The sequence below is a fragment of the Oryzias latipes genome, chromosome 6 (genome assembly GCF_002234675.1).
Source record: "Oryzias latipes chromosome 6, ASM223467v1".
Classification (NCBI taxonomy): Eukaryota; Metazoa; Chordata; class Actinopteri; order Beloniformes; family Adrianichthyidae; genus Oryzias; species Oryzias latipes.
This window is the reverse complement of record NC_019864.2, coordinates 12,692,350-12,714,282: the sequence shown is the minus strand read 5'-3', so window position 1 is coordinate 12,714,282 and position 21,933 is coordinate 12,692,350. Positions and strand designations below refer to the sequence as shown.

The 21,933-nt window shown below is 38.6% G+C and overlaps 1 protein-coding gene and 1 long non-coding RNA gene across 4 annotated transcripts in view; one reads left to right on the top strand and one right to left on the bottom strand.

The window, feature by feature from the left end:
* LOC101170674 (A disintegrin and metalloproteinase with thrombospondin motifs 20) overlaps window positions 1–21,933 on the bottom strand; it is a 91,713-nt gene that overhangs the window by 3,772 nt on the left and 66,008 nt on the right. For all 3 annotated transcript variants that reach the window (XM_023955653.1, XM_023955654.1, XM_023955655.1), the window contains 11 exons: window positions 21,649–21,918; window positions 19,701–19,862; window positions 19,077–19,253; window positions 7,010–7,177; window positions 4,330–4,503; window positions 3,613–3,783; window positions 3,306–3,506; window positions 3,063–3,192; window positions 1,799–1,893; window positions 1,607–1,701; window positions 1,355–1,488 (listed from right to left, as the gene is read on the bottom strand). In XM_023955653.1, coding sequence (XP_023811421.1) covers window positions 1,355–1,488; window positions 1,607–1,701; window positions 1,799–1,893; window positions 3,063–3,192; window positions 3,306–3,506; window positions 3,613–3,783; window positions 4,330–4,503; window positions 7,010–7,177; window positions 19,077–19,253; window positions 19,701–19,862; window positions 21,649–21,918 — 1,777 coding nt within the window. The remainder of the gene's footprint in view (window positions 1–1,354; window positions 1,489–1,606; window positions 1,702–1,798; window positions 1,894–3,062; window positions 3,193–3,305; window positions 3,507–3,612; window positions 3,784–4,329; window positions 4,504–7,009; window positions 7,178–19,076; window positions 19,254–19,700; window positions 19,863–21,648; window positions 21,919–21,933) is intronic.
* LOC105354200 lies at window positions 9,541–14,093 on the top strand. Its single transcript, XR_908874.3, has 2 exons — window positions 9,541–9,933; window positions 12,136–14,093. It is a non-coding gene; the product is annotated as an uncharacterized LOC105354200 (long non-coding RNA).

The window sequence follows — 21,933 nt, the reverse complement described above, 5'->3', positions numbered from 1 at the left end:
TAAATGTAGGTTTTGCATTTTGATTGCGCTGTTTTTAGCCAAAATTCAATTCCAGCTAGGAAAAGGGAAAATGAAAACATGTGTGAATTTGTTTGTTTGCATGTGGATGCATCGAAATGCATCCACATGGAGCTTGTGGCCTGCCAATTGTAGTTTGGACAGAACAACTACAAGCTTGTTCAAACAGCTTTTTTTTCGTCTGCACCTGATTCACAGCGATTTTATATCATGAGAAAAATGCAACAAAAACAGGCTGAAAAGATGAAAAACATAATTAAGTTGCATAAGAGACAATGGTATATTGTTTGTGCAAGGTTTTTTTCCCTTGAGAATTTGTATGAGTTGAAAAAAGTAAAGTAACAATTAGTAAATTCCTTTTCAAAATAGGTAACAAGTAAAGTGAGTTAATTACATGTTAATCAATTACATGGTAAACGTAATTTACCCTTTACCGTCTTTAAAAGTCCTCAATAATTCAGAAAAATCAGCATGAAAAACTAGACTTTGTTAGTGTCTGTCCATGCATACAAATGCTGCATGTCACTACTGCATTTACTGGGCATTGCTGTTTGCTCAGTGGGCCTCCCATCTGAAACCCATGCAGCCATGTGAAGTCAAGGTTTCTGTGAAAAAAACCTTTTAACCTCTCTGTCAGTTTTCCTTCATTTGATACATCTTACCCATTACCACTGCTTTCCTTTGCTTGTATTAGAGCAAAGTTGCAGAGATGTGCAAAGCACCTCAATTTGCACCTTTCCGTTAACCCCCCTCCCCCCTCCACACACACACACACACACACACACACACACACACACACCCACACACACCCACACCCACACACACACACACACACACACTCATCTTGAGCTCGTCATGTTCCTTCAGATCTATTAAAACCACCTGAGAGCCCAAATGAGTACCATAGACATGCAGGGTGGGAAGATTAGCTGTCAGGACTGTGTCAGGGCTGGTTCAGTTTTACCATTTACGCGTTGTAGCGCACACACAAACACGCACTGCATCCAGCCACCTTTTCTAATCACAATTCTTGGAAACATCAAGGCAGATGGAGCTTTGTAGCCATGAAGAGTTGTAGGAACGTGGGTTAAAAAAAACCCCAAAAAAACAAATGCAGCTCTGCTTTCCTTTGTTATTCCGCTCAAAAGTTTATATAGAGGCTTAGTCTGTTAACACCTAAATCTAACATTGTTTTTGTGCGTTAGATGTTCCCTCCAAAGCTCTTGCTCAGGTTTCAGACAGACTTAGTTTAAACAAAGCAAAGCATGAGAGGGTTTAAAACAACCTGGGTGTGTGGTCTCATTACAATAGTCAGTGTAAAGCAGTAATTACACACTCATTATTCTCAGAGAGCTCAGGTCCAGGCGAACTTTGTGGAAGAGCGTGTATCCCGCTGCCGAGTAGTCGTTTCTGCAGCTGCAGTCCTGCAGACGGCTGCCATTATTCGGACATTCAAATGGGTTCAGAAGCCTGTGAGAGCAGATTTATTGATTAAAAAATAAATAAATAAAAACCGCCAAACTGAGCCATTAAAAGGTTATGATCTTATGGTTCTACATCATCCTATACAAAGCTAAAGTTGGAGCACCTGTAACCATACACCTCGGAGTAGTTGTCCGTCTGACCGCTGCGTAGTGTCACATACTCTTTGGGGAAATCAGTCTGCATCTCGGCACAGTAAATCTGGGAGCAAACATGTGGAGACAGATCAAATCCTGTTGAGAGACTTCTGGTTGACTGACGTTTTACTGCGGCAGGATTTCTGACAGAACGGACACACCTGGAGGATCCGAGACTTGACTTTTAGATAGTACTCTCCATTCATCCTCACGCCCTGCCTCATCTGGACCTCCCGACAGGAAGTGAACAGCTGGCCTAAAAAGAAATAACAAACAGGTGGCAACAAATGAATAAGCCTCCCATGGAAACTTCTCAGAACTTTCTACAAGTTATGACATCTCTCTTAAGTACTGCTGTTAAAATACATACCCAAAAGACTGCAAAGAACAATTGAAAAAACAAGCCCAACTTTGTTAGTAGATGAGTTGCTTTCACCTTTGTAATCCCAGCGTGCTCGAAATTTTCTATCCCACTGATTAGCTGATTAAAACTAACACTTGACCACAGAACTGGCCGTCACCCGAGCATATCATTTTAATTTAGCCAGAGACTGACTTGGCAGAAGGCAAGTTGGGGAATGATTGGTTTAGTGTGCCAGTTCGGGAACATTTGAAATGCGGGGGAGTCAACCTGCAAACACTGGCCAGTACTATTTGAGCTGCCCCGGCAGACTCATGAGAGATTTCAACAATCCGTCCACTACTCGACTGGTTGAAAACTGCTGACTCTTGTTTCATCGTTTTCCCAAATGATAACAGCTAAAATCTGGCAATGGTATGTCTCATGCCAGATACACACCGGGCCTGTGTGGCGGTTTCCAGATCACGCTAAACGGGCATTCCTAAGTATACAATGTTCACACTGGACTGCCGCTACCCGATACTAGCGCATGTACTCACAGTTAGAAGAAGTTAGATGTGAAATGTCAAAGCGGTGCAAATCTCGTGAATCTTGCTCCAGGCTTTTTCTTTCACAGCTCTGTTCCAATATATGAAAGACTTTGTGTCATAGAATTCCAGCCGGACACAAATCCAAATTATTAATGTTCCCATCACGATCAATTTTCAAACGGTTGGCCCTTCCATGAATTAAAAAAGACTCTGCCCAGACGTCCCTACCAAATCTGAGTCTCTAATTGGTCAAAGTTCAACTTTTAAGTTTGACCTTTAAGTTTTTACTTTTAATGCCTGTTCAATGACCAAACTATGTAAAGACTTGCATAGCGGCACGTTAACCTGAGAGAATTGAACGCGGAAGTCCGAAGTGCGCTTTTAAAATTGTTTTATATGGACCTTTTATTGAAAGTGGTCGTTTAAATGCACATTATTGAGGCCGGTGTGAATGTTGCTTAATACGATACAGTGAAGCAAAAACTGCATCCTGTTTGGCAGAAAGTTTGAAAAGTGAGGAAATTTAAACCTTACATTGTCTGTCTTGACAGGCAGCTTGAGATGCAGGCCTTTCTGAGTGATGGCAGACTTTGGACGGTTGGCCTTTTAAGGTCATGCACTCTACTCTGCGCTCCATCAGTCCCGCCCCGCATGTCTGCGAACACTGACACAAAATAAATCCATTTAAACTTTTGTAACCCCAAACCAAACCTTCAAATGAGATTTCTGAAATCAGCAGAATGTCTCTAAATGCAATCGGTGTGTGTTAGATTTCACCTTGCTCCATGGACCAGCTTTCCAGTAGGCAGTGTTTGAGCACTCCCTGAGCACACACGGACGGGTGCCTGGAGGGGACGGCTCAAGGCACTTTTCTGCAGCGATAGGAGTCTGGGCATACAAGCCCTGACCAGGAGAAGATGGAATCATGGAGCAGGAAACGTAGCGTTGCTGGTAGCCAATGCCGCAGGTGACGGAGCACTACAAACAGACACAAAGAATGATGAGAAAAACAAAGTCAGATTTCAAGAAACTTTGTGTGAAAAGTCTTCATTTGAAGCTGTAAATCTGTTTGGTTCCCTCTTACCTGAGACCATTCTCCTGTCACCCACACATACTGACATGCAGCTTCTGTACAGGACTGGACTGAAGGAGGTCTGGATGAAGGCTCACAGTAATCGTTCTGGGCGGGTGTCATTTCTGGACCGGCGCACCATACCTTCCTGCTTCTAGTGCCGTCTCCACATGATACATTGCACTAGAACACCATCATGTTAAGATTTTTTTAGACATCAAATGTCCTCAAAAACAAGTAAAAAACAATGTTTTTTCTTGGCAATGGTTACTTCTAAAGGGATGCTCCCTGATGTGTAGAAAGTTTATTTCCAAGTTTGAAAGCTTAAAATAAAAAGAGGCGGTGGGATGTTGATGCAACTGGAATCTGCTGCAAACATTCCAGCAGGATGATGCCCCTTTAGATCCTTGTTTTCCACAGGCACAGAGCAGGACATTGAAGAATAAAAAACGCTGCTTGCGTGACAGAGCAACATTCAACAGGAGAAGAAGAAAGATGTCACTCATCCATTTCAGGTTTGACCGTGTGTGGTGTACTAGCTGACAGTTATCTCTAAAGCCCTCATCAACCACAAAGGAGATTAAAAGTACCTGCAGGTCTCTACCTAGCGGTGTAGAAAGAAAGACAACTCTGATGCTAGATAATGAAACACACGAAACACACCCCTACTGGCCCTAAATGGGAAATGATTTGAAAAAAACTGCAATGAAGAAAAAAAGTTTGACCTACTTTGTCCCATTCTCCAGTAACCCAGGTGTAGTGTGTACATTCAGCTGTGTGACATGGTTGGAGAAAAAGTGGGCGTGTGCCAGCATCACACAGATCCTCTCTGACACGCCCAGCACCTTTTAACCTGCAGTAGACGTCCCGGTTTTGAACTCCAAACCCACAGGTGACGGAACACTAGAAAAGGACAGAGAACACCCAAAGGTTTAAGAAAAAAAAACAATTTATCAGTTAATTTGTGATATGACTTTAGGGGGATTGTGTAGGCTCTGAAATTAAACACAAAAGGATTTAAATTCTGTGTTAAAAAAAATTACATTCATTTGAATATTTGTTTTTTTTAAGCGTTCAAAGTTTTGCTGCTTCCCTGAGCTCATATAACTTTAACAATTTTATTTCTAAACAGGCACAGTCTGGGTGTGCTGAAAGTTTGGGGTGTCAAATCCCTCCGAGCCCTTAGAATGCTTAGAAAACCATACTATCATCATATCAGTTCATCTATCCATAAATCTATGTTCTTTGATCTATATGATGTCTTACAACTTTTATGCTAATACTCTTCCTGACATTACCCTCTGCACTTACCGGGCTTGGGACAAGCAGGACACTGGTTTGTGGCCTGTTGAGGCTGCATTTACTTTTTTTTTGTCTTTCTATTTGTACATGTGTCTGTCCATCTCTAACTTTTTTGTCTTTTATTTTATTCTTTGCTCTTTTTTGTGTTTTTGGTATTTTGTGAGGTTTTTTGCAATTGGGGGAAAGAGGCTCATTTTGTATGGAGTGATATTTCTGCCACCACGTTGCACACAAAACTTTCTAAGTTGAACACAAAACTTTCTAAGTTTTTTGCTCAAAAATTTTTTTTTTTGCTTTCAAAAACGTTTTTTGCGTTTGCAAAACACTTTTTTTCGCGTGCATTGTATCAAATCTCGCTTTTGTCTTCTCTTTGATTTTGCTGACTACTTTGAACGCGACTTAGCGTGACATGACTGCCACTGACATCGCCAAAAAGAAATTCGCAAGCGTTGTGTGTCATCTCACTTTTTTCCTATCTTTGCTGAGTTAAGTTTCGTTTTGACATGACCAAGCTGCCATCAAACAGCTGCTGATTGGTCCAGATTCTAACCATGTTAGATTCATATGGCAATGTGATTGGTTAGTTAAAAAAAGTTTTTGAAAGCAAAAAAAAAAAATTTTTGAGCAAAAAACTTAGAAAGTTTTGTGTTCAATTTAGAAAGTTTTGTGTGCAACGTGGTGGCAGAAATATCACTCCATAATTTTGTAGCTGTGTTTTAATTTTTACATCTTACGTCTGAACATTTGCTTTGTGATAAAGACGTTGTCTCGCTTCCTTAAAACTTAACAGAGTTAAGCTCTCCAGCTTTGTTCTTTGTTCCTGCTCCCAGCGCTAATCTAAGATCTTCAAACCTCTCTGAAGTTCTTCAAAAAAGCACACATGCAAACAGACAATGCATTTTGTATGACCTAACAATCCTACTATCCTTCTATAAGTCCAACTTGGAACCATAAATAGCAAAAGGAACACTGTGTGTGTTACTTTCTCAAAAAAACTGTGCATCAAATATCCAGAAAAAAAATTTATCCAACTTCCATGTGAGCTGTGGGTTGTTGTCCAGAGAAACTCAAATGTCCATTGTTTAATTGGAAGACATATACTGTAAGTAGTGGGAACTTTTACCGTAAGCCAGCAGCATTGAAAAACACGGCACAAAACTTTGAACTTCAGATAAAACATGGGAGAAAACTTTAATACTCATAGATTTTGACATAAATGCCAGGAAAGTCACCTGTACTTGTTGCTTCTTTCTAGTGATGTACTGAGATCTTTTTCTAACCTGAGCAAATGCATATTGTTTGGTGGCTAAAATACCAGACTTTATTAAAACACATCAACACATAAAAACCCCACCAGCTTTTCATAAAAGTTTTATTATACCATTACTTGCTGCCTTTTTCACTGCTCCTTATTGCTGCCAGATTGGATTAAAGTATAAGTTTAAGATGCATTTTTATATTACTATATATACTATTTAGTATTTGAAAAACATATTGCAGCTTTGTTAAAGTAGTTTCATTCTACAGTTTTAGTTCATTTTATTAAAATTCATCTGTTAATAGTTCAGCATTATGATGTTCATACAACATCACTTTGTTATTTTGCATTTATATATTGCAATTAGATTAGATCTATTTGATGCTTGTTTTCTGATTTATTTTTCAGATTTATTTTAGGTTGAGCAAATTCTGCATTTTATGTGTTATCATGAATTGATGCAGCCTCAAACAGTGTCAGAGCAACTAGACCATGCAAACAAATGCTGATTCACTGCATTTCATAAAAGGCTGCATGCCTTTGGTTTATGGGTGGTCTGACGACAAAATGGAGGTTTCACTTCATGAATCTGATGATCATTCTTGTTTGGCTTGAAGCTTTTAAGCCTGGGAAATAAATGCCAAGGTAACTGCATAAATTGTTTAGAGCATCCAGGCTGCGGAGTTTAGTTTACACTTGAGGAAATGGTGCATTACTCTTAGAGGGGAATAAACTGCATCCGTAACCTCTGGAAGGCTTTCTGCTGTGTTTGCGCTTGTGTCTCTGCTGTTAGGCTGCACTCTCTCAGGCCTGGCTTGTTATCAAAGCCTGGAGGACGAACAAACATACCTCCCGCCACCTGCTGGTTTTCCAAGTAGGGCAAATTCGAGCCCGGCAGGCTTTTTGTGTGCGCGGCCGCTGCAGATGGCTGCAGTGAGCCTCTTCTAGTTTGGTTTGGTTCTGATAAACACAGGCTATTTCCCGCTGCTTGATGCCCCGCCCACAGCTCACCGAGCACTGGAAAGGGAAGAAAGAAGAAGGTCAATGCAGCTTTAGACACAACCTTTTAGCTCTCACTATGTTCATGGATCCACACCATTAATGCATGCATCATACTCATAAAAAAAAACAAATGGTAATACCAATTATACTTTTTTCTTTTATTCTGTATCATTTTTCTATGCCTTACATTACTTGCATTGACTCAAATTAAGAACAAAAAAGGAAATATTTCAAAAGATAATCTTTAGAGCAACACAATATAAGAAAAACCTGCAATGTCCCATTTTTCTGATCAATATTGCGATGACGACATGACTTGCAATACATGAACATATAGCAAAACAAAAAAAATCATCAATTCCATTTCTATGCAACAGTTTTATTTAAATAAATATCAACATGACTTAAATTAAACTCAAAATGACCCACATCTAACATAAAAAGACTATTTGATTGGTCAACGACAGCGCTCCATTTGATTGGACCTCTCTATTTGACTTATTTCAAGCTGCCATGTGTGTAAAGATTAGGATAACCATTTATCACAGTTTAAGCCATCTTCACACAGGCTGAGATCGCAATGACGATACGTTTTTGACTGATTGTGCAGGCCTAATAATAAGCGGGCCAAGAGCGAAAAACAGAAATGATCATAACAGATTATTAGTGAACATTTTTCTTATTAGAAAAATTGAATGAATATATAGAAAAGCAGGTAATTATTTTTTGCTTATTGTCATTGTTTATTATTTCACAATATACATTTTTTTTAACTAAATATTTTTCATGAAGGTCTTAAATGTAATTTATTCTACAACCTTACAAAAATGTTTACCGGTAATCTCATCTTTGTTTCTGACTAATCTTTTTTTTATGAAATATGGAGCTTCCAGCATTTTTCTTTTATCCCATCTTATGCTACGTTACACCGCGCGTTTGCGTGACCACAAGTCTATGTAAAAGCACATATTTATGTGCATTTCAGGCCCCTGCATTCAAAACTCCAGTTTTAACACAGCGCTATAAAGTTTTTAAGTCTGTTTTTGGGCTTTACGTACAAAACCTGCGAGTATTGAACGCACGTTAAAAGTTAAACCAGGTGACCTTTGACCAATCTGGTAGAGATGTATGGATGGCATACTATTCAAAAGACGGAGAAAATGGATCATGGAGGAGAAAAGAATAATTGCGGTTTTTGCCGGGCTGGAACTTTTGTATATCGGAATAGAGGAATAAAGGAGAAAGCCTGGAGCAGGATTTACCAGATCTGCAACACATTGACATTTTGCACCAAACCTTTTCCAACTCTAGGTACATGTGCTAGTAACAGTTAGCGACAGTCCCGTGTGAACACCATATGCTAAAAGCGCGTTCAAACACCCAGGTTTAGCATGTTCTTGAACCCATCACTCATGCTCAGTGTGAACGCAGCCTTAGACTTTGTAATTCAAGTCCAGGAAGAAGAAATTCCACTCCATCATTGGTTTTGATGGAGTGGAATTTAAAAAAAAAGATTCAAATAAGTGAACATATAAACGGATTCAATGGAAAAGTGTCCAACTAATCTAACATGACGATAACTAAATTAGCAGACTAAATAATACAGAATATTTAGCAAAACAGGTTTGACCAAAAGTTTTTGTCAAATACACAGCATAGAATGAAGTGTACTGTTTAACCCGCAAACACGAGAAGAGCTTTTTAACCTCGTATGAATGGCGGAGGCAAATAGAGCAAAGGATGCTAGGCAAACATTAGACACACGGTCGTCTGGTACGAATGAGGAAACTAAAAAAACCTCAGGAGAGCTCAGCTTAAAAAAAGAAAACATAATTAATAAAAACCAGACGTGCCGATGACAGCTCTGAAAAAGGACTGAGGTACTTGATGAAATTATTCTTGAGACTTTGGTCCCCATGAGGCCAGACAGCAATTAGGGTGCCTATTTCGGCCTGGTGAGTGAGTGCTTTTGACCAGGACTACTCCAAATAAAGGGGGTGCAGAAGATCACAGGATGAAAGGGAGGGTGTTTTGCATATTTTCCAGTCCAGATACCAAACATAAAGTAGCTTTGTCCTCAAGCTATGATCTCAGAATATTGCGTAACACCAATTACATATTTGCACGTTTATTGTTTACTATAACCTTTTCATTTTTATTTTTTTTTAACCTTTTCAAACTCAAAAGGCTTTATTTAAAGGTTAAAGTTCAAGTATGGGTGCAAACAAAGCTGCATCCTGCCGTTTCTTGTCAGTGCAGGCGGTGGTTAACCCTGCACACATATGCATCATGCACGCTGTAATTACGGCAGCCCTTTTAAAACGCAGGGGCGGCTCAGCTGACGAAGCACATCAAAGTGGGGGGCAGGGAAGGGGCGAGTAGCCCAGAGCGTGGCACATTCATATATGATAGCAGAACTCTGCGTCCTCCTCCTCAAACAAGAGAGGAGACAGGAAAACGCAGCCCCTCCTCACTGCTATAAAAGAAGGAGGAAAAAAAACTGAGTGAGAGGGGAGAAAAAAAAAAGGGGGAAGAAGAAAGAAAATCACACCCATACGGGCTTCGCTCCCCCCATCTAAACCGTGTCTGCATTTTAACCATGGGAGAACAGCTCATATGAAGATGTGCACCTCCTGATAACCTGCCAACCTCATCTGTCAGCCATTAGATAATCAGAGCTGGTAAGGCGGACCACAGAGCGCTGGCACAGCTTCATCCAGAGAGCAACACGAGGGCAAAGACTCAGAGACCTTCGCCCTGCAGACAGACAGGTAAGGCAACGATCCTTAACCTCAGCCCCTCCGTTGGGCAGATTATTGACTACCTTCTTTTAGTTTGAAAAATGAAAGTTCATTCTTTCTTGAAGAAAAGTAGATAATTTAAAAAAATCCTTTTGGTCAGTTTGGATTCTTTTTGTTGACAAAAATCTACTTTGATTTAAAACTTTTTTATGCTGATAGTAGAAGCTGTGGTTATATTATTGTTAATCTATTAAGATTTGGAGAAACCAGTAAGGAAAAGCAAAAAAGGTCAGAGCTACTCCTCCAAATCTCAAGCTTTCATGGGAAATGAAACTCTCCTGAGACAGATTTTCCCTCCCACATTGTCAAAGGAATTTATTTCACATTCTTAGACGGGATAAATCTGTTAGAATTCGGTGAGTTTCCTTCAGGCTTGTTGGGATTAACAAAAAATGAAATGACCGAGTCCATAAAAACAAATACATAACATATTTTTTAATGATGGGGCAAAACATCTAGAGAAAAAGACTAGCATCTTATATTGGTAACAAATTTTCACAGCCAGGAAGTATGCGACATAATTGTGGGGTGCTAAAGACATTTTTTCATTACTTTTCTGCAGAAACTAAATACTGTAAATATAAAAGAATTTTAAAGACCAGCAGGGAAATTATTCTCCAAGAAACAAAAAGATGTCAGGTGTTTTCTCAGCAAATCATGTTTTGTCCAGGACTGGGGAGCTGAAGAAGACTCCACCCACAAGGTTGATCACATCATCTAAGCCCAGAGGAATAGTCAAAACAGTAAAGAATACCAGAGGAAGTTCTCTTTAGTCCGAACACTCAGTCAATGTATGAAAAGCAACCATTTGGCTCAAGTCACCTATTTTCTAATTAATATCTACAGCCTTTTAAAATCATGCATCTATTTTAGAAGTAATGTGGAGCAACAACTTATGCTGGACATTTTTATTTTCTAACTGCTTTCCAGCAAGACCGTGCATAAAAATGCACAGCCCAGGTCAAATTCCAATCCTATTGCAGCACGTGTGCAAATTCAAAAGGTAATACCAAGCATATGGCAGCCGCACTTACATAGACTCTTCAAAGGGGCTCTGTGCTGACATGGAACAAGAGCAAACTTGCAAGACTGCACTACAGAAGCAAAGCATAGAATTATACCCAGGCTTCATGCTGTCAAAGCCGCCAGACAGACTCTGAGCTTTACCACATCAACACTAAACAACCAAGTAAAAATACCATTTCAACTTATCAAACAAAAGAAAAGATATACTTTTTCAACTTTGTGTGCATGTTTTAGTTGAAGATAGCAAATAATGTTCCTGTTCTTTTGTCCATCTTCTATTAAAGATAGGATTTGCAGGACACACTGTTTGTGCTGATTTTTTATATATCAGTAAAATGTGCTAAAGTGAACTTCCATGCATACATTTCAGCATCCAGCTGATAAAACTATGCAAAAGTCCTTGTCTGCTTGCAGAATGTGACAAACTGCATAAGCTGCAGAAACCAAAGGTAAATGCAAACCAGATCACTCTGCACTCCATGTCTAAGTGCCAACCCGGTATCCTTAAAAGGTTAAATAAGCAGCTGGTTGACAAACTGTATACTCTATCTTGAGCACAGTTTCCTTTTTCAGTCAAAACCACTCAGGCGAGGTAACCATAAGCTAAATTACAATGACTAAATAGCGGAGTAGCCTCCATCTGTTTAAAGGTTCCATCATGAAAATGTTTTGCACCCAAAATATCCAGCAGCTCAATGTAAAACCAACCAATTTGGCAAAACAGAGAAAAAAAAGGCATAAAAAAGAAGAATGAAGCCAAAACCTGATGTTTAAAGCATAACTATAGCCGGATATCGCATAGTGACCTTTGACACGAGCATCCAAGTCGAACTCCCTTTTCTCCTCAATGTTTCACAGCTGCTTTTGTAATCTGTCATGGCACCCAGTCTGCTTTTAAAAAGTAAAACATGGGAAAACTGGAGAGCTGTGGAGGATCCTGACCTTGAATTGGAGAAGAAAAAAAAACAAAGAATAGGAAAACACAGAGAGGTGTAAATATTTTGTCCAACCAATACTGAAATTCTTTACATAGCACATGGGAAAGCTGACATAACAAAAAAACCAAACGCATCTTATCTCTTTTAGCTGTCCCTAACATAGATCCTTTGTGAAACTCTGCTAACCTTTTTGTTCATCTGTTTTCAGACAGGTTGGTTCATGCTCACAAGGCCTGATAGAGGAAAATGCATCCATCCAAGGAAAGACCACCAAAGAACAATGAAACCAAAAGAACGAATGCTGCGATAAATAAAAACAGGTAAAAACAGAGGTAAATAAACCTGCACTATCACACATAACACGTATTATATTATGAAATAAAAAATGTCTACTAAAATGACAATTTTAAGTGTCTTCTAGGGCCTGATAACGTAACGGTGGTGTGTGACACTGGAAATCCTTCACACCTGTGGGTTGGTGGCCTGGGGACTTTGAAGATGAACAAGCAAAAGCAGAAGCAGTTAAAGTCCCCCTCAAATCAACTTTTAAGTCAATTGTAAAAGTGTTCCCCATGGCTGTTTTTAGCTAAAAACAGTTTATGACACTATGACAGTTTCTGCAGGGCCATAGTAGTTCAACAGAAATTCGCCTCTGGATTGTGGGCGGGACTGTCCTGACTTCCCTCATCCTTTGGTTTGATGAGCAAAATCTGTCCCAGCTCAGATAAGAAAAACGAAGACGTACAAGGATTTATTTGTCTGTAAGTGGATGCATCAGAATGGAGCGGAGCAGGAACCTTGTTGCCCACCAACTGTTGCACCTACGTCACAGCTACAAGCTTTTTCCGAACGCATTTTTTCATCTGCTCCTGATTCACAACCATTTCAATAAATGCAGTTTTAATCTTAATTTACTTCATATATGTCCTCCAGAAAATAGTGCAACATGTTAAAAGCACCCAAAAACAAAATTTTCATTGGAGTGGGTCTTTAAGTTACAGGTAAAGTACAGCACATAAAGTTGAAACTTCAATGGGGAACACATTGTCATTAAGTAGTGATAAGACATTACATATCAACAACTTGAGGACTATTACCTCCCTGTCAGTGACTGTGAGCTTGAACACACCATCTATCACTGTCTTTTTCTTCTAGAGTGAAGAAAAAGGCTCCCAGGAATCGTCAACTTGATAGTGTCGACAGGTCCACACAGGACCGGGCCCAGTTTGGATGGAGGTGGGAGCCTTGTGGGGAAATCCATGTGTAAATGGAGGCTAAATAGAGGATGCTCAGAGAGAGCTGCTAATCTTTTCCATAGATTATCAACAGAACAGTGTGAAGCCCAGCCTGTCTAACCAAGTCAAAGCAGGGCCGTGGCCCCTGTCATTCAGTCGGGACAGCCCAAACTAAATGCTTCCAGACTTCAGTGCTCCGGCTCCCCTCATTTCCACTGCAGCTGCTCTCCATCACAAAACTGCAGCAGTCACTCCTCAACAGTGTTTTTCGTAAACTCAGCTTAAGCTAAGACATCCGTTGATGATGCCTGTACAACAGACAGCTGATTAAAAACTGAAACACGCCATGATTGGCTGCCTCATTTATGTTTCCTGATTGTTTGTCCTGAAAAGCTCTCCCATTAAAGCTATAGTTTAAAGCTGCAGATACCATCTCACAGCATCTGGTTTTCTGAGGCAACCTCCTTTTTGGTTTTTTCTGAAGCCCACATTGAAACATTATCTTCCAACACAGATTTTCTTGGTTAAAACCATGACAAAAAGAAAATGCTGGTAAACACTTGGATAGGAAGGGACCTTCCATCCTCTAATTCAATTGCTCACACTCCAGCAATGTCACAAATGAATGACCCCGAGGCAACACATGCAGAGGTTGTTCCCCGCCTCGTGCCCTGGGGCCAAGTCGACAATGACTAGTTGTGCATGTGGAATCCATTTGAAAATCCAAGGCATGTCATGAGCTTTACACTGGCAGGAAACCCACAAATGTGATGGTAGCAATAAACGAGAACAAGATACTCAAACTTGGTTGAACTTTTCAAATGCATCTCTTGTTTGCCACTGACAATCAATTCTAAGTCGTTTTATATTGTAATATTAACTTTGTGTCTATAAATGTTGACTTTGTGCAATAAAGACAATAATTGCTTTGTGTCTTCTCATTATTTTTAGCAGCAACTAGCAGAGTCACTGACTTTACCAAATATTTAGCAAATTAATAGATAACCCTTAGTTTACAAGATTGTGACAGTTTAGGAGCCTAAATTCTTTTCTAGTAATTATAAACTCAATATTTGATTAATTTTCAATAAAGACAGTCTTGATATCTTTAGTCCTCACAAGTTCAGATTTAAATATTTTACAGAAAACAGAAAAATAGCATATTGTTGATTAAAATATGACTATATTAATATAATCTGTAGAAATTTAGCTCAATCTAAAAATGTAAAGAAATGTTACTGCATGTTGGTGGAACAAATTATGAGGAATATAAACTTAGTTTTACACAGTGTCTACTTTAGTTTGAACACAATCTAAATTATCCCAGTGCCAGAGCCAGAGGCATTTACATTTTAAATCAAAGGTCCCCAAAAACAAAGAAAAGATAAAAAAGGACAAACTATTAAAAAATGCTTTAGTATAATTCAACAAAAAAACACTCCACTGTGCATCAGAAGTGCAAATATTAATCACTTTTTCTGGTGTTGGAGCTTTTCAAAATAAGATTCATGGCAGAGCTGATTTGTTTAATGATGTTCCACAGGTGTCTGTTTTAAGGGGTTCTCTCATAAGAACATATGTTTATATGTTATATGTGATTACGTTTGTATTAAATTACTACAATATGAGTATCATTTGTATTAGTATATTATTTTACATTAGGTAAATTCAGCTAAATGGCTTGTTAGTTATTTAAAGCCTGTGGTTTTGAAATGTTCCATCTTAATTTGTTCTTTTATTTGGGTAAATATCCTTCGCCAACACGTATTATTACTAATTATCATTGTAGTAAATAAATAATAATGTCTCCTGCCACATGCGTTACACAGAGCTCCATTAGTGCAATGATAAACAGATGTACCACCCAGCGCCAGTGTTTGCCTTGGACTGTGTGTGTTTTCTCTTGAGAGATTACAGAATAAACCACATAAAACCGCCTCTGGTGTTTTTCAAACTGCCAAGCTAGGTGAAGCCCTACAGATAGTGTACTGTAAAGAGTTACTATGAACATTAGGTCAACCAAAACAGTACGGCCTATTGAGGGTCACGAAGCAAAACACCCATAATGACCCACAAATGAAGTGTTTGCATGGGGGACTTTGAGAAACCAAGTCTACATCTGCGGTGAGCTCATGTGAGGCATGCATCTGGTTTTACCATCTTTTTAATCACAAAATAGTAACTTGTATTTTTTTGTTGTGTATTTTGTTCTTTTTACTATACGGTGTATTGTTTGGCTTGACACTTTTTTTTTCAAATGTTGTGTCTAGACATACAAAAGAATTATTAAAAAAGTTTTTCAGAGCAAAGTCTTGCATTTTATTTGTCAATAAAAATACTGCAGTGAAAAACATCACATCTTTCACATTTATGTTTCTTTAATAGTCTTTACAACTGGAAATAAAAACTACGTTGACATATTTAAGGCTTTTTCCATGTAAATAAAATAAATAATTAAAAAAACGTAACAGTTCACCCCTTTGATTTTGAGCAACTTTGCATCTTGATGGCAGAAAAAAAAACACATAAAAACTAGGGTGTGGTACTGAGACACACATATACACATATTGAGGTGGAAGGGGAAGCAAAAACACAAAAGACAGATTGTCGACATCCTCACTGGGAAGCATAACACCATAAACACAGATCTGGCAGCCAACAGTTCACCTGAAATATGTGTCAGAAAGATTTTGTGTTTGTCTCGACGTCATTCAGAGCGGTCACATGGGATGTTTAGCAGCAGGTGGGTAATTGTTTGCAGGAGTCCGCCATTCTTTTTTAACAAACCACGTCAGAGCCCAAACTACTGAGTCCAACACAAACTGAAGGTTCTAAGAAACCTTTGGACTTCCTCTCTAGTTTGGTCAATTTCCTCTATTTCATTTCCTTTGTAGCCAATGCGAATCACTGCAGCTGTTTGAAAGCGTGATCCTCTTTATTATTGCAGAAGGTGTCACAAAGATAAAAAATAAAATCATTAATGCACTGTTCAATCAGACTTCGCTATCCGTCTTAACAGTATAAAAATCTTTAGAAACAACATGGACTGAAAAAAGTTCATTTAATCCTTGATGGTGGATGAGTTTCATTAAAAAGTATTTTATTCTACACTATTAAAAAATTGCTTTGCAACAAAGTGAACAAAACCAAATGTTGTACATTCTGGTCTTTTTATAATTTCTGCAAATTATTATGTCTTTTACAGCTTCTTTTATTTAGTTGCACAGTTGGATTTACTTATATGCTTGATTGCAGAAACAGTAAAAAAAAACAAAAAAACAAAAAGCAGATCAAGTGTGGAAACAGACATATTCTTCAAGAAAAGTGTTGCGCCAGATGTTGCAATGACAAAATAAAAAGCTCCAACAATAAAACAACTGTAAACAAATCAATATGTTCCATGTGAAATAAAATCCTTCAGAAAAGTGAAGCACCTGATGAAATAAAGAGGAACTGATTTTAAGAGGCGATGAAGAGGAGTTATATGGGTGCTCCTCCATTTGTCTGACAGAGGGGAATGAAACAAGAACTTGGCAATAATTATGTAATGTTAGATTTGATAGCACCTTAACAGTGACACACAAAAAAGTATCACCCTATCACTTTAATTTTTTTAAAGCTGTTTAATAAACAGGTGGTCCTTAAAAGTGGAAGTTGGAAATTCTAAGCTCCTACCCATGAAGTTGGTTGGATTAACTGAGGAAACTCTCCTTGTGCATTTTTGTCTCAATTGGACAATATTTACCCCTCCCTCAGTGACCTTAAATTTTTTCCCCTTCGGCCCCTTTGGGTGCGCATTGTCAAGGAACAAAAACAACATAACAATGAAAATTAGAATAAGAATGAACGTTTTAACATAAACTGATCTCAAACAATTTAATCTATAATTCTACATGTATGAAAAAGAATAAATATCAATGGTGATGAAAATTGTAAACATTGAAAACATTCATTATATAACTGATTATGCTTGTATTCCTGTTTGTTCTAAAGGTGAAAAAAAATTCTTTAAAAAAGTGATATTCATATTCCATATCCAATTTACAGTCTCTTTCCCAAACATTTGTTAGTGTTCACTTTGAGAATGCCAAGCCCATCTATTGGCAGCCAGCTTAGTTCTCCTTAGTCTTCTGCTGAGGCACCATACCAGTCTCATTGAGGGAGGGGTAAATGTTGTTGGAATTGGAAAAAAATTTACAAGGAGAGTTTTTTCAGCTAATCTAACAAATTTAAGGGGTTGGAGCTGAAAACATATTAATTTGAAAATTTTGCCTTCTAGAAGGACCACCTGTTTATTCACCTCGAGGCTGTTTAGATCAGATCTCGTGGTTATTCACAGTTTTGACGTGACATCGACTCACTCGCATGTGCCATGAGCTACTCAGACCACTGGCCAGTTAGACTGTAAAACTGCATATATAAAAGCACCCTGAAAAAAACTGCTTGAAATGAAAAAATAAAAAATAAAAACCCAAATAAACTGCCTTTGGTTGAGAGGTATTGAAAACCATTCATGCATTCAGCTTCATTGATTCTGACGAAAAATAAATGCACCAGTTTAAATCATTTCTCCAAGAAAAAAAGCCCTTTTAGGAAGTTCTTCAATACTTAAAAGATTATCCTTTAAGCCTTTTCTAAGTGAAATTCTTTTCCGTAAAGACCCACTTCAATGAAAATTGTGTTTTTGGATGTATTTATTATGTTCTGATTGGACTGTTCTAATAATGGAGGACATATATAAAGAATATTAAGCTTGAAACTACATTTCTTGGGTATTTCCTAATTCAATTTGTTTTGAATCATGAGCTCATGAAAAAAAATGCCATTTGAAAAATATCATAATTGCTACGTAAAATATACGCTGGGCGAGCCACAAGCTCCCTGCTCCGCTCCATTCTGATGCTTCCACTTGTAGACGTCTAGATCCATGTATGGCTTTGTTTTCCCCGTCTGAGCTGGAATCTGACTCAAAACTGTACAGCTGGATAGCTCCAGTATTGCTCGCCATTTTTTGTTGCACTGGTGATGTTTGGTTGGGGGCTGTTTGCTAGAAGGAGAGCATATAAATAGACAGCTCTCAGCAGCGGGGAGGGGAAAGGGGGCGAGATTGTTCCACACCCACAACATTGAGACACATTTCTATATGACAACTGCCACTCTGCAGAAACTATGTCCCGGAAACCGTTACAGTTTTTATTTTATTTTTTATTTTGGCTAAAAACATTTTGGAAAGGCTTTTGAAATGGATCAAAAGATGATTGGAATGGGTCTTCAATGAAAGTTTTGTCACTGAGCCATTCCTAATCCAGAATAGCATAAACAAAAATCTTTAAATACTTGTTTTTTTTTATTTTTCTTTGTGCAAACTGTATTAACTTTCAGGAAGGTGGAAAAAAAGTGGACCAAGAGAGCTGGTAAAAATATTAAATAGTTAGTTACAAAACACTGCCTTCTTGGAGACAAAATCATACTGTACAAAGATACATATGTATATCATACACTAACAGGCTTTTGTTGCCGTTCAATAAAGGTCAAAATATTAACTCTTATACACAAATATACACTTGTGTACTGCAGATAATGAAGACAGCAATAACAAAAATGAGGTTTACTTCACTCCTCGTATATGAAATAAATAATTTACAAAGTAATGCCTACATAAATATATGGCACAATGGGGCAAAGCTGTCCGTATTGACAGGCTTTTTATTTGTGGGTGAGCAGTATTGTTTCTGTGATATTTTTTCAACCTGTTTCTGAAAGACCACACTTGATATTGCCCTTCAACTGAAGAATGCTGGCATGTTTTAAACTGTAATTCTTGTCTTTTAAATTGTGTTGTTGGATAACACACTGTTTCTTCAAAGTTCCCTTTTGACAAGTGCGGAGGGAAAATGAGTTAGTACTATCGTACCGGCTTCCATGGTTGGCGATGCCAGGAGGCGGAGCCCGGGCAGGGCTGCAGATTGCATTGCTCCATATCAAGCGGCTTGTCCAGCATATCACAGTTGTAGTCTATAAGGGTCTCTCCGTTGGGTCTTTGACAAACCACCAAGCGAGTCCTCCTTCCCCCACCACAGGGCTGGGTGCACTGAGGGCAAAAAGGATAGATTCCTTTATATAATTTTCAGTCTGTTACAGTATAAAAGTAACCAGCTCAGTGGACTTGTGGAAGAGTGTCTGCCCTGAGACTGGAAGATCGTGAGTCAAATCCACGGCCAAGTCATACCAAAAACTCTAAAAGTGGGACCCAATGCCTCCCTGCTTGACACTCAGCATTAAGGGGTTGGATTGAAGGGTTAATCCTCCAAATGGTTCCGGAGTGCGGCTGTGTCTGCCGCTCACTGCTTCCCCAGGGGATGGATCAAATACAGAGAACAAATTTCACACACCTAGGTGCGGGACAGCTGATGGGACTTAAACGCTAGCCTTTTTGGGCAAATAAATAAAATACACACAAAAGTGTAAACGAATTAGGCTGCAATTTGAGCTATGTGGAGTCAATCAGAAATACATTTAATTTAAAATATAATCTCACCTCTCCCCAGACACCATAGTTCCACAGAGGGCAAGGCCCAGAGTCACAGCTCTTGGACTCAGCAGGTTTGATCCTCTCATCACAGTAGCTGTTGCTGCGCCCATCTCCATCCTGACAGACCACCACTCTCCTCTGAAAGCCCCCCTCACAGGTACTGGAGCACTAGAAGACACAGTGTAATCCAGTTTAGTTTAGTCTGCTTAGTTTAGTTTAGTTCAGCAATCACCTATTCTATTTTATAACTGATTTTATGTCTGTATAACTAGTGAAGCCCGTTGAGACAACTGTGTTTTAATTTGGGGTAAAATAACACAGATATGAAGTTAAATAATCTCAGATTTACTGGACTATCCCAGACTATCCCTTAAAACACTTTTACCTGCTCATTTTTTAATAATAATAATAATAATAATAATAGTAATAATAAAGAGAAGAATATAAATGTCACTGTTTTGGAGTTTAAAAACACATGGGTTTTTAGAAACAGGTACCGTAATAAAAAAACATACAACATCCAATCTCTGAACTAAAAATGTTTGTTTTTCTAATCAAAGGCTAAATCTGCTGATATGGGCATAGCGATTCTGCAAAGGCAGATAAATGTAGAACAGCATATCCCACACACAGACAGTTTCTTCTTGGTGCTTGTGATTGTGTGGAAGGTCTTTTTCTCATCAACTTCATTTGGCCTAAATTAACAATTTTATAAAATTTAGAAAAATATCCATTCATTTTTCTACTGGAGCCTCTCCTGGTTACTGTTAAGCTAAAGCTGGGTACACCATGGACAGATCACCAATCTGTCTTAGGGTCCAAAAAAATACAGAAGCTGGAGGTCTTCCACACACTTACATACACCTAGCCTTATTAACCCTTTAGCACAGACTGTTAACTCCCGTGTATATATTCTTTCAACCATCATAACTCTTCTAACTGTTTACACAATTATTGTAATTCCAGCGGATTTTGAATTTGATATTGCTGATATCCAACATTTTACAATAGTCAGGTACTTAAGCGTCCAAGGTCAATCAGATCATTCTGAAAAAGCGATTCTTAATATCGTTATTTGCACAGATATGCAACCCGTTAAATAGTAACGTGTTGAATATCTCTGCAAAGCTGCTTTTTCTCTGTCAGAATCAGCTGTTTCACGTTAATTGCTAAACAGTCGAGAATTACGGTAGGTCAAAAAGCCTGTGTCATAGGCGTCATCATAGGTGTCGCCACCGACATCTCCAGTGTTAAAGGGTTAACAACAATCAACACTGACAGAACACAAGCATGAGTTCCAGTGATGTAACATATCCTAAAACATATGTATTGACTTTAAATTTTGAATTTAAGGAGCTCACTTAAGATCTTGACACAGAAAAAAAGAAAATGTTAATATGAAATAACTAATGGAAAAATACTGTTGAGATAACAATGTGGAGAGTACAAAATGTAACTCATGTGCATGTGTAATTATCAAATCAAAAAGAGGCACAAAAAGAGACTATATTATATGCAAAATGTCATAACTAGAAAGATGATTTTCTGGCCAATGAGTAGCTTTGGCTGCCTCACCATTTGCATTTGTTCTGAGTTCAGCTGGGAATGTGGGCTTTACTTTGTGTCAACAAAATGTTTTTACAAATAAATAGCACTCTGTCTTCCCCAATTTATCACTCAGTATGCTATGCATATGCTCATCCAACACCATATATGGATTCTGTGCTGAGAAATGAAAACATCTGGTATTTCCAAAGTAAATGTTGTTCCCTTCCAAGTATACATGCTCCTTCTGGAAAACACATAATGCATGTACAGGCCCTATAGCACATCTGCGAAAAATTAAAGGTTTTTGTATGTTGGTAATTATGTAAAATAAGGCAAAAACTGACTTGTGACTTAAGACTTCCGAACGTTGCTGCTTTTCAAAGAGTGTGTTGTATGAAGAACATACCGCGCCCCAGGGTCCGGTCCTCCACTGGTTGTCCGCTGAAGGGACATTCCAGCTACTGTGGCCCGGATGATGACCTGGATCCTGAGGATATCCATATGGTTGCTCATAAATGCGCTGACGGTTGTAGACAGAAGGGCAAGGTCCAGCTGTACATTCTTGCTCTGTGGCAGGCTTGTCGTCGTTGTCACAGAAAGATTGGTCTACTGGGTGATGGTAGTTAGAACAAACCACTTGTCGCGTGGCTCGTCCCACACCACAAGTCACCGAGCACTGAGGACAGAAAGC